Genomic DNA, 13767 nt, shown 5'->3' on the forward strand with positions numbered 1-13767 from the left:
AGCTATTCAGTGTGAATGAATCAAAATTATACCTCCTATTTTGGTCAGATCAGCAAAAAATAGATTTTTTTGGTGTGCCACAGAATTTTAGTAAGTAGTTTATGTGCCATGAAATGAAAAAGGTTGAAAATGGCTGCTCTAAGATGACATGTGAGAAGAGACCAGAAACCATAAGGGGAGAAACCATGTTTCAAGGAAGGGTAAAGAGAGTTCAAAAACCCCCGGGTTGGGAACATGTTTGCCATTGTTGACAAAAACAGCATAACAGTCTTTTCGGCTAGAGCAGTGAGGGGACAGGTAAGAAACGAGGTCAGAAAAGCAGCAGGGAAGGACTCTGGGAATCTCTGTGGGCTGTAGAAAGGACTTTGGTAAGAAGATGGGGGGGTTAAAGGCGTAAAGAGGATCATGCCCACCTCTTCTTGGATATCAAAAAGCCCCAGCCAAGAGGGAAAAAACCCAGAATGCTTCACTGCCTTAATAAACACTAAGAATAAGTAGCTTCATTATCTTAAATTGTTACCCACCCCCCACCATCAAGTAGGCTCTGCCACAAGCTGCAAAGGACCTAGTCACCTAAAAAGCATTAGTTATCACTGCCTCAATATCGGAAAGAAATGCAGAAGAAAAGGAAAGGGAAAAACAGTTTTGCCAAAATACATGATAAATAATTATGCATGAATGGCTATATTCAAATATTAAAGGGCCCTGAGCAATTTCTTTCCTTTCAAGCTTGTATCTTTAAGATTTTATCAGGAAGTTTTCAAATGAAAATCTTAAATACTTGACAGAAGGCCTATAATACTTACCTTTTTGTAAAAAGACGTCAAGTTGATCAGCACAAAAGGCTTTCAATTCTTTCTCAGGTTTGTCCTTCTTGACCAGTGCAACAACATAGTTGGCTAACGCTGAAGGGTCAGCATCACATCTAGTGAGACAGAGAAAAATACAAAAATTTTAAAACATTTTTTTCAAATGTGGTATCATTAATGAAGTCACCCCTATTTCAAAAATCTAAAGGTTTTCAAAAACTTTAAAGTGACTGCAAACACAGGCAACTATTATTAAAGCATATATGTAATGCAAGTAAGAGTTTCCTTTTCTGCTTATTTTCATAAAATAGTTTTGTCTCCTACTTTCAATGTTCTAATTATACCCAGAATTTTGAACCAAATCTGTATTTATTTGCTTTCTCAATGATAATAAGGAAAAGGTAGCAACTGACCCTTAGCTTCAGCCTGACTCCCAACTGTTCCATGGGACCAATGAGGCAAGAAGAGAGAAAGTGAGAGGACAGTTTTCCCCATTCCCTATAACCCCAGGCACCAGCATCCAAAAATGGAGATCAACTCCACTCCTAATCTTCTCAGGATCGTTTTTTTTAAAAGTGAGAAACTAGAAGGACAGTACCTTAAATATTACTGGCAAACACTTTATTAGCTATAAGGAAGAGAAACGAACTGGGAGTCAGAACAGAAAGGTTAAGAAAAGTGGTGGAAGGGCAACAGCGCCAACCTTTACCTACTTCACTTTTTTCCCCCTCCAATCAACTAGTAACCTGACTTTGACAACGTAAAGTATTTCCTATGCCAGGGCAACACATGATCTTTGAGGTGCCAACTCCTGACATAGAGTAATCTGTCAGACTTAACATTTTATCTACATTATATGAAACTGAAAGTTTTATGTTGTAAATAATATGTATTTTTAATATTCTATTTTCCTCATAAATATACATTTAAGTAACGCATTATCTTTTGTGGCTTCATAGAGTTGTTGTAAAGGTAAAATGAAAAAATTCAGAATGGCAGTAATTAAAATCAACATGCAAGCATAGTGATCATATCCCTGCAAAACACTATTTCAATCAACTAATCTTGTTGGACCTTCACTGTCAATTAGAAAGTTAGTTTCAGCTCTATTATCAATCATATTTCCGACAACTTTAGGAGATTAACAAACAAAAAAAAGACCAACCACAAGCACCTTTACTTCCTTCTAATCTATGTTTTTAGAGTTCATAATTCAACAAAATAGAATTTTTTCATTGCCAGTTTTAATATTTTGTGAGAAAGGCTGGTTTTTAAAACATCTATGCACATTTATGCACCAAATTCTAAGAAAGCAAATTTCAATGACTCTCAATTTTACAAAACTCAGACTTAATAAAAATACATCATGGGCAAGAGTCAAAGTGCACTAGGAGAGACTATAAGTGTCAAAGATGATGAGTTACATATTAATAAAAACATGCAATTTAAAAGAAAGCTAGGCCTGGCCGGGTGTGGCTCAGCGGTTGAGCATCGACCTAGGATCCAGGCGATCGGGGTTCGATTCCCGGTCAGGGCACATGCCTGGGTTGCAGGCTCAATCAATGACTCTCTTACCATTGATGTTTCTGTCACTGTCTCTCTCTCTCTCCTTTCCTCTCTCTGAAATCAATAAAGATATATTTAAAATTTAAAAAAATAATAAATAAAAGAAAGCTAGAATTTTTCTTAAGCAAAATACATAAATTACATTTTGGAGAATTATGAGCAGTTACCTTAGTAAATCCAACTGCTAAATTCTAAAAATGGACATACAGCATTTCCAAAAAAATGTTACAGCCCAGCCAGGCGTGGCTCAGTGGTTGAGCATCAACTTAGGATCCAGGAGATCACGGTTGGATTCCCAGTCAGGGCACATGCCCAGGCTGCGGGCTCAATCCCTAGACAGGGGCGCGCAATAACGACTCTCTCATCACTGATGTTTCTATCTCTCTCTCCCCCTCTCCCTTCCTCTCTCTGAAATCAATAAAGATATTAAAACAAACAAACAAAAACGTGACACATGCCATGTCGAATTTGGCTATTCCATAAATACCTCAAAACAGAGATATGTAGGTAGACTTAATTTCACTCCTGAGTACACTAAGATATTTGATCAGTATAATTCTAATCAACATTCAAATGAGGGGGGATCACATTTCTACCTTTACTTAGGAAGTTCAGATTCTAGATAAGAAAAATATTCTAAACACAGAAAGAAAAGGATTTTTAAAAATAAGTAAGAATGGTATAAAGAGGCAATGTTATTTTCTCTGGTGCTATGAGAACTTTCAGGGAGACTCACAACCTGACAATATAATGCTGGGTAAGGATATGAGGGTTATAGTTAAAAACAAGCAAAACATTCAGATTACTGGATAAACGAGATGGGTTAAACGTACCCATATGTCTTATACATATATTTAGTATTCCGACTCTGAAAAACAAATGCAGAGTTAGGCTGTTCCTGATGACATACATTTTGATGTGATAGTGCTAAAACTCAAGATTAATAGTTACGAGAAGGTAAAAGAGTAGAAAAAGGCAAGACACCAAGAAAAGAGAGTGATAGCAGATTCTAAATATTTATTTAATGTAAGTGAACTAATTGTTAATAACTGATAGAATTCTACACAAAATACAAAAGCATGTTTATAGCCAAAGGAATGGGGCCATTTAAATTAATAGCTCCTAATATGTATCCATAAAGTGCCCTAGGAGGGAAATTGGCTGTCTGAAATAATAACTGACACCAATTGAATGGTGAAACTTAAACACATTGAGGAGTTTTATGTTGTAATTTCTATATGTTTATGTTTGTTCTTATTTATTCTTTCACTACCCCTTACTATATAATCTTTAAAAACTAACAATACTGTAGTAGCTATGGTAGCATGCTAATAGCAGCCCAACAAGACATCCAGCAGTGTCATAAAAATGTGTGTATGTCTAAGATCTTTGACAGATTACAAGGCAAATACAGAGCCACCTCTTATTTCTCTTACCCAAGAAGTAATACCTACCAAGAATAAAACCTTTCAGCTATTTATTTGTAACCAAAGCTCATATGAAAATTCATTTCTGCTTAACTATAGGAACAAGCATATTTTGGAATAAAACAGATTTGAAAATTTTAGATCCATGGCTATGTTAAACACATTTCTAGACAAAAAAGGGCTTCTATTATAACAAAGAGATTTAAAGAGGTAATAATATCTATCTAAAATTACAATTCTCTTAGAGTCTTTAAATAGTCTTAACAGCATAATCAATGAATTATTCATTTTACCAATAACCAAATTTGCATATCTTAGACAAATTAAGTGATCTGCTCAAAATCAGGCAGACAGCTTACCCCAGGAATAAAACTCAGCTACAATTCCACATGAGTAAAATCTATTTCACAGCACATACACTTTTCTAATGTATATCTACATGTCAAATTAATGTATCCTAAGTCTCAACCAACAGTTACCTTTCAGTTAAAAAAAACACACACAAAAAAAGAAGTTCCTGAAGTTTAATGGAAGTTACAAATACAAGGACCTTAAAATTCACATCTTGCATAATAATGTTCTAAGACCATGTCTCAATCAACTATCTTTTAAGTTATTTAAAAAATAAAAAGCAATTTGGATTAATTTTTATCAGGGGAAGTTAACAGAAATATCACCCTAAAAATATCTTACTGTAAAAACCTCAAATTTGTCTTTCTGCTCTTTACTGAAATCTCCACTGCAGGTATATGACATATCTGATAAGCTGGTGCATCAGCTTTACAGATTTCAGGCGCACACCCAATCCTAAACTCCAGAAGTAAAGGTCCTTCCTTATGTTAGGTCCCAAGCCAAGAAGCACCACTAACAAACCACTCTAGTCTACCTGTCTCAGGGAAAAGCCAGGACTACTTAATTCTTCTTCACTTTCAGGAGAAAAACCTACATTTCTGAATATGGGTTCAATTTTAAGTTTTACTTTTGTGTGATTTTTGTTTCAAAGGTGAGATACTTAATGAATATGCCATTGGGCCTACAGGGGGTAAAACCTCCTGATCCTAATGTGTATCTACAACCATTAAAAATGTTCACATTTTTTGACCTGCATAGTAGTTGTACTTATGGGAAATTAGTCTCAGAATAAAGCCAAATATAGAAAATACCGCTGGTGCCTAAAAGACACTAAAAATATACAGATATACGTTTACTGTATAAAAACAGCATTATTTTTAACAGAAAAGGTAAAGTCAAGATAACCATTCTTATTGTTGAATGTTTATGAAACACTAGGCATTCAAAGTGATGGTTATAAAAAGCAATACACAAAATACAAAAAATGCTTCTGATGTAGTCAATTGGAGAAATCAAGATAAAAAACTGTGCATTTGAGTCTGATTACAGCTACAAGAAAGTTCACACACTGAAGAGAAACTGGAAATAAATACACCCCAAAACGTTTACTCTTTTCTCTCTTTTCTGTATTTGCTGTAATGCAATAATGCTTTTATTATTACTTTATTTTTAAAAAAAGTAAATAAGAAAACAAAAAGTCTGCCTCTAAGACTTGTGTTCAGATTATTCCTTTGATAAGACAGTGCTGGGAAAATAAGTAAAAATCTGAGCTCATTTGACCCAAGAGGGTAAGGAGTAACTATTGAGGTCTGAGACCATGTTAACACATGTTAAAGAGACATAAGTGTTAGTACCTCTACTTCTTTTCAAATAGGAGCTTTCAACTTTCCCTTCATTAGGGGCCTATATGAACAAATATGACGTGAAATAAAATACCCACAGATTTATTTTGGGAAAAATACATATACATACATCTGTCAGCTGCAAACATCACTTTGATATTTGGACTATGGCTCCTAGAGCAGCAGTCACCAAACAAGTATACCCAGAAAACTGGACTATTTAAAAAAAGAAATCTTGCTTTTCTAATTGTTCACCAACCGAAATACACATATGAGCACATGCATCCATTTAAACATTTACTGAACGTTTACTAAGTGCCGAGCAGCTTGCTAGGTAATGGAATTACTTTGAACAAGACAGACTTTGCCCTGCAGTCCCTGGCCAAGAGATGGGTGTGAAAACAAAGAATTACAGTACAAAATAACAAATGGTTAAAAGGGGGCTTAATAATGAAGTAACAACACTGTGAGAGGGTGAGAGAAGACAGTGGTAGGAAACACAGGGCTATAAAAGCAACTTCTGGCTTCTAGCTTTCAACAACTGGGCCAGGAAGAATGAAGTCAGACATACTTAGGAGTCAGACCAAAAGACATAAGAACAAATATGTTCTTAACTTAGAATACTAAAACTTGCCAAGAAGTTTTCTGGTCAAAATGAGTCCTTTTCTATGAAACAGTGAATGGTCTCCTCAAACAAATCCCACAGCACTTTAAAGGCACACTAATTCTTCGAAGTCACTAAGTACATGGTAGAAAATTATCAGTACTTTTCAACCTTAAGAACATACCACCAAAATACTCATTTCACCCTAGCAGTTTATTTATCAGGGAGGTCAGGTCTAACAGCTGCAAGGTGATCATTTTTCCTACCATTTGAGCAACTGCAGAGATTACTAGTCAGAGTTTAACTTGATAAGGATTGCAAATCTATATCAGCATGTAAACTCCATAGAGCTAAACCACAGTATACCCCCCCCGTGACCACTGAACCAATAAATATGAACCAATAACCTCAGTCTATGAACTTTATTGCCACCTTTTCCATCAGAGATGGCAATATATTCACCTCCTAGTACACTTACAAAGACCTTGATATGGCCTGATTATGGCTTTCACTAGCAATACCTGTTCCTGCCTTTTCAGACTGCAATGAGACTCTAGCTCTGTCACGCACTAGACTATTATTTTGTAAGTGGCAGTGGTGCTTAACATTAGTAAGTAAAATATTTTTGCAGAAAGAGTTTAGTATATTTTCCTATTTCAAAACCATGAAATTTCATTTATATTTAATGATTCTGAGGTACACAAAGCACTATTAAGTCTGCATCATTAACAGTCAAACCATGTTTGTGAGGTAGGTAGAAGGCTAATAAAATTAACTGTTTAACAGAAAAAGGTTAGACAATTTCTCCAAAATAGCGCAGTGAATTGAAGACATAGAACTAGAAACTAAATGGCCTGATTCACATAATCATGCCTTGCTAGGACGGACGAATGGATGGATGGATGGGTGGATAGGTGCAACTCTCCAAAAAGTATTACAAACCCTTCTTTAAAAAGACTAATTTTTACAATAAGCCAAACAAGCAGCAGTGAATTGCATATGTTTATATATATATATATATATATATATGTGTGTGTATATATATATACACACACACACACACACACACACATATATATATAAAATATATACAAGTAACTTAAAACAGTCCCCATTAAAGACATTTTTGGTACTAATGCATGTTATTGAAAACTGATTACCTGAACTTTTTCTAAACTTGCAGAAATTTCTTCATTGATTCATTTATCCCAAAGATTTACTTAGAATCTTACTTTTTAGGGATTCCCATACTTAAAATGAACAGTTATTTCTGATAGAAATCACAACATCTCCTAATTGTGCATAATCCCTACATAGCTTCTATGACTAGGATACCTAGGATATTTTTTCAAGTTTTTTAAAAAATATGTTTTTATTGATTTCAGAGAGAGTAAGGGAGGGGGAGAGAGAGAGAGAGAGAGAGAGAGAAACATCAATGATGAGATAATCACTTATTGGCTGCCTCCAGCACATCCCCTCCTGGGGGTCAAGCCCACAACCCAGGCATATGCCCCTGACCAGGAACTGAACCCTGATCTCCTGGATCATAGGTCAACCCTCAACCACTGAGCCACACCTGCCAGGCTAGGATATTTTTAAAGTGAGAAAAGATGAGGCCCCCCAAACAAGATCTGTGATTTCAGTCTGTTTATGCAGCAGTAGGAAAAGAGATAGAAACTTCTTGACTAATATGGTTTTTCTCCCCTTTACTACATTGCCAACAAAAACGGCACTGGGTTTTTCCCAGCCAGTTAAGGAGTCATTTCTTCCAGGCTCCCTCCTCCTGTCTTTCCTCTAGTACAAATAATAGATATGTCCCACATCTACAAAAGGAGTGGAAGGTAACAGATAGCTCTTAACAGCACATGGTATTTCTAACTTGTCTATAGGGAAGAATCACATGTAAACTGGATTGGTTTACAAATACCTCATTACATGCCTTTGTTTCACCAGTGATAAGCTGTAACATGCTTAAAAACCCCTAAAAATGAAAAATTTTCATAAATTTAGTTAACTGGAAATTAAGCTAAATAAGAAAATGCAGTGGGAAATCATGTGCCATCGTACCATTCCAACATACCCACTGCAACTACAGTTATCTGAAAGCTTAACAACTGCTCTGAAATGCTATGTTGTAGCAACATGCCAATCAGCCATGAAAATTTCCTTAAATCTGGAATATGCAAAAAGTAAATTTACAAATACAACCCTCTTTAGCATATCATTTATTACATTTCAGGATGTCTAAACAAACAAAAATAATCTCCCATAACAACATACTAAGAATGAAAATATATGTGATATCTGCATTTACTATTTCTTATTAACACTTCCATCCAATACCATTATTTGAGTTAAAAGTCAGTATTTTGCCCGGCCTGTATGGCTCAGTGGCTGAGCGTCAGTCCATGTACCAGGAGGTGATCAGTTCGATTCCTGGTCAGGACACATGCCCAGGTTGCAGTTGCAGGCTTGATCCCCAGTGGGGGCATGCAGGAGGCAGCCAATCGATGTTGGTGGTTCTCTCTCATCAGTATTTCTCTCTCTCCCTCTCCCTTCCTTTCTCTCTAAAAAACAACAACAAAGAAATATGTATTTTTTAAAAATATATTTTTATTTTCTAAATCTATGAATGCCACTATATTGTTAAAGTCTAAGTTGTAGTAATTCTATATCTTTTTTAATTCTAAAAAAGTAACAAAAGTTAAAGAGAATAGGAAGAAACGAAGTATGATATGTGCTTTAAGTTGAACATAAACTGAAAACAAATGGGGAAACTAAACTCAATCATTTTGAAAGATAATTTTTACCCATGAAAATTACTGAATATCTATGAACACTTACCAAAATGAACAGCCCAAAAAGCAGAATGAAAAGACCCTTAGGAGACTTAACTTCCTACCCAAACTAAATTTTGACATTAAGAAAAAAACAAACAAAAAACACTATCAGAGTAAAACATTTTAGGGAGCTTTAAAAAAAAAAAGCAACTAACTATAATATTAATACTTGTCACCTTCTACCTAAGACATAAAATATACATTTAATATTTTTAAAAGGATCTCTACCCACAAACAAAACCAGAGCTTGTATGAAAAGTTGTCACACACACACACACAAAGGCAACATAAATAGCAGGTGTACAAAAGCAAGAGACACGTTTTTGCTTTTGTTTTTTAATGTTAAATAGCATAAAGATAAAGAATTTTTAAACACAGACTTTTTTCTTTTTCTCAGCCTTTTCCACATATGGTCAATTTTACTAAATCAATTTCATTACTTCTCACCTTCATCACAATCCATCTCCATCTCTGTGCTCCAAAACTTTTTACTGTTGAAAAAGTAGGATGCACATTCAGGAGGCCCAGTTCGCCTACAAACCTTCAACTGTGTCAGTAAGTCATTTTCACGTTAACTACATCACTAATGTAAGACTCAGAAGCCCGTAGTGTACGTTTACTCACACCTGTGCTGCACGCACAGCCTCACCTTCAGAAAGCAAATACCACACCACGTCAGACATCCAAATTCCTTCAGTGCTGCCTCCCTCATCCACCCAGCCGTCCCGAGGCTGACACACTGGGCTGCAGATGACTCTCCTCCTAGGTGTTACCATCCCACCTCAAGAAACCAAAGCAGCAAAACAACAGGAGTGGGTTAACAAGATTTCTCAGGAGGACCAAAAAGTAAACAGGGAAGTAGCTTTTCATCACGCCTCTGAAAAAACTCCATTTTCCCACGAATGTGACCTGATTGAATGAAGCAAAGCCTGCCCATTTCTTCCTCTACCCCTTTTCTTTCTGCCAGAAAGCCCTCACCTCCAGGAAGCCCTCACCTCCAGTAGGAAGAGCAGCAGCAGAAACGAGGAGGGGGGCTGGAAACTCTCCTTTCCTTCCCTCTCCTTCCCCAAGAGGGTTAAAGATACCACTTCTCTCCAATCCTCCCTTCAGCCTTCGGTCTAGATGTGTTTCAGAGACCAGCTATGTAAACCTCAGCAGACCAAATACACACTCCTGCCCCTTTAAAATGGTTACAAAACAAACAAAAAGTTGATACCTCCGCTCTCCCTTTCGTGGGTCCCTACTACTTACCCCAAAAATCTTTATTTTAAAACAAGCCCCTCCTTCTTTTCAGCACCTCCACAATAATCCTACGCCTCAGTTATCTCCAGCTGCCCTCTCAACAATATTTACAAAGCTCTTATTCTGTCCACTACCCCTTTTATTCCTCCAAAAATCGCGAGATGCTGCAGGGACACCCCTTGCAGCCCCTCCTCCAAAAACAACAGAAGGTGGCAGGGAAGCCCTTACAACCCCCCAGTCAAACGCATAAAAACCTCAGTTTTTCCCCAACCCCCTATGGTATCTAAACATCACCAATTCCCCCAGTACTATCCACTCCTCCATATTATTTCTGATCATTCAAATCATTGCTCTCATACGTATCAGCTCCCCAGTAATTCCCCCCAACACTTCAATGCCTACATTTCCCTTTCATCTCACCCCCGCCCCCCCCATTTGTCAGATACTTTTTAATATTCCTGAACTCTCAGAGCTCGTCCGTCATGGCTGTAAAGCCCTCGGGGTCCCTGCCCTCCCTCCCGGCCCTCATGTTTTGAAAAGGCCCTGGATACGCTCCGGTTTCTACAGCTTTCGGTCCCGGAACGATATTGTTTGGAAAGCCCTCGACGTCCTGCTAGTCCCTTCAAGATGCCAATTCTCCACACTTAAAAAAATCCCTCGATAGCCCTGCTATCAGTTCTCAAACAGCAATGTTTTTAATTCCCTCACGGTTCCTGCTGCCCCTTCCAGCACCCCAAGATTTCCACTTTAGAAACCCCCTTCCCCGGAGGCCCCACAGCCGCACGGTCTCCATGGCCCTGGCCGTCCCTCCCCTCTCCTCCCCTCCCTCCCCTCCCTCCCCTCTCCTCCTCTCTCCTCCTCTCCTCTCCTCCCCTCCCCCCCACAATGGTGATAGTACTACAGGGAAGACGACGCCGGGACCTCCGGACCGCGGCCCCCCGCGGCGCCCTCCCTCACGCCGCCTCCCCTCCCCCACGCCCCCGCGGGCCCCCAACGCCCACGTTCGCCAGCCCGGCCCGGCCGGGCTCCCTCACATCGGCTCCAGTAACTTGGCCAGCCAGGACTTGAGGGCATCCACATCCTCTATGAGCATGGTGCAGGGAAGGCGGGCTCGGCCGCCGCTCTCGTTCGGGCCTGCCGCGGTCTCCCCTCGTCGCCTCCTCACGCCTTCTTCACAGCCCCCGGTGCCCCAGCCCACCGGGCATCTTACGAGACTTCTACCTACTCCCCCGGCCGGGGCCTAACAGGAACTAACCCAAGAGCCCTCACTCAACCTAGCTCAACGGCTCAGGAGGGCGGGAGTTAGCGCCGAGTGGCGGGCGCCAGGGCCAATCAAAGAGAGAGGGCCGTGCACGCAAAGCCAATGAGAAGGCTCGTTCGCCCCGCCGGCCAGTCGTACCCAGTTAAGGAGGGATATAGCAAGGTAGGTAGAGAGCTTACGTGAACTCCTGGTGCAAGATGGTATCTTGGAGAAGGTGCTGTGCCTCTTAAAGGGGCCGCGGCGCCTTTTTTGACCATGCCGCCGCCCGCCGCGGAATCCTGGTGTCTGCTGCCGGGAGTGCCTGGGGGAACCCGGCGAGCCCCTCAGCCTGCTTCCTTCCTCTCCTTTTTCCTGGAAACACACACTAGTGTCCCGAAATGACTCAGCTGTAGGAAATCTACAGCACAACATGCAACACGTTCACGCTGCAAGGAATGCAAAATTTTACCTTTTTTCCTTGCACCCTCATTTTGCTCGGCGCACACGCTTGCTTTTTTTTTTTTGCCGCTCTGCTTAAATTACCCAGAACGTTTCTGACAACCATGCCTTGGATTCCAATAATCGTCATTTTTAAAACGTGGCGCACGGATGCAAAAGGCTGAGGCCATTTCAATTTTACCAGTTTTTTTCATGTATGCTTTATTTAGGCAGAAAAACTATTCCAATATATATATTTTTAAATTCTCTTTTCATTGCATATCTAAAATTCAGTGGGGGATTTTTTTTTTTAATTTTTATTTTATTTTATTTATTTATTTATTTTTTGCAGGGAGAATTTTGGTCAGTAAAAAAGTCTTTTTAAATATTTTTTTAAAAATCTAAATTACCGAAATAGGCAACTTAGCTTGTACTAGCTGAGAAATTCCTTTTGGAGGTTTGAAATTGGCTCGGCACTGGTGTTCAAATGTTTATTCAACAACAAATACTGAGCACCTGCTCTACGCCTGCACCGTGTAAGGCACTAGGATTCTAACTGTGAACAAAGCAAGCCCAGTCCCTCTTCTTAGGAAGCTGGACAGTTTATGGGATTATGCATTATAATAATATTTTGAAAAATACCCGATGAGCACACATCTCATATAAAAGAGAGGGGTCAACTCAAAATAAGCAGGTGTACTCTATACACAATGGGCAGGTATGGGCAAACTTTTTCTGTAAAGGGGTAGATAGTAAGTATTTTTGGTGAGGTGGGCCAGGCGGCCTCTGCCCTCTTGACATGACACAGACCACAGGTGATATGTAAACAAACAAGGGCAGCTGCCTCCCAATAAAGCTTATATGTAAATTTCAATTTTAGATCATTTTCACATGTTGCAACGTGCTATTCTCTTGATTTTTTTTTTCCCTTCAACCACTTAAAAGTGTAAAAGCCACGGTCACTTCACAGGTGTGCAGGGACAGGCGCCCATGGGGTTCGGCTTGCCGGCTTCAGTTGGTGTACCCCTTGATACAAAGTAATAAAAAGGAAATGCACTTAGCAATCAGCTAATAAACCACCCTCACTGACATCTCTCTCCAGCTTTGCCAGTGAGGAAAAAGCAGGGAGACTGCGTGGTTCGCCCAGCATCACACCCGTCTGCAGGTGGAGCCGAGTAGCAACCAGATCTTCTCACAAGCCCTGATCTTTCTCACATGCAACTGTTGCCTGTTTTTCCCTCTCTCCTACCCTTCCTTTATGCTTTCCTACATTTCCCCCTTTACTTACTTCCCCTCAGGAGATAAAATGTTATGCCAAAAGGGCACACATTTAAAAGAGAAAAATGTAAAAGTGATTTGACTAGGCCTAAGGCCGGACAGGAGCTTGATAGGATGGTAGAAACGGAACAGGAATCGCCTTTGTCACAATAAATCACTCCTCTGCAAGAATTTCAAAGTGCTTTTCAAATGTATTTATAGGACAAATTTTGCAGGGCCTTGTGTCAGAGGTGAGGGTGCCGAGACACTGGCTTCCGAGCGACCAAGGGCATGATTTGCACGTTGTAGGGAGTGAAACAGCCAGGGTTACAGTAGTCATATTTGGGTTGGGGGACCCTGATCATCTTTTTTTTTTCTTTCCTCTATTTTTTCAAATTGTGACGTTATTATATTACTTTTCTAGGCTGAATACATTATTGAATTAATGTAGATAGTGAATCCCAAATGACTCCTTGAAAAAGTAGCACCTGTAGAAGAGTTGCTTTTCCAGAAGTGGAAGGGGGCACATTATAGTCAATCCCGCTCTCATTGCCTGGCTCACTCCATTTGCTAAATAGCTTGTTCAAATTTGGTCAGTAGCCATGGCCCAGAATTTTCCGTATACTGTACGTTATTCAGTAGCATTCATC

At 39.4% G+C, this 13767-nt stretch overlaps 1 protein-coding gene across 2 annotated transcripts in view; it reads right to left on the minus strand.

The window, feature by feature from the left end:
* Nucleotides 1–11322, minus strand: part of RBM27 (RNA binding motif protein 27) — a 65929-nt gene extending 54607 nt beyond the window's left edge. Inside the window, exons 1-2 of one of the 2 annotated variants that reach the window (XM_087816287.1) lie at nucleotides 11217–11322; nucleotides 807–925 (exon numbers count right to left, since the gene is read on the minus strand). In XM_087816287.1, coding sequence (XP_087672413.1) covers nucleotides 807–925; nucleotides 11217–11275 — 178 coding nt within the window. In that variant the 5' untranslated portion in view covers nucleotides 11276–11322. The remainder of the gene's footprint in view (nucleotides 1–806; nucleotides 926–11216) is intronic. The other variant, XM_087816288.1, reaches the window with a different exon arrangement.
* Between the last annotated feature and the right edge of the window lie 2445 nt (nucleotides 11323–13767).

The sequence above is a fragment of the Miniopterus natalensis genome, chromosome 4, assembly GCF_054644295.1.
Source record: "Miniopterus natalensis isolate mMinNat1 chromosome 4, mMinNat1.hap1, whole genome shotgun sequence".
NCBI lineage: Eukaryota > Metazoa > Chordata > Mammalia > Chiroptera > Miniopteridae > Miniopterus > Miniopterus natalensis.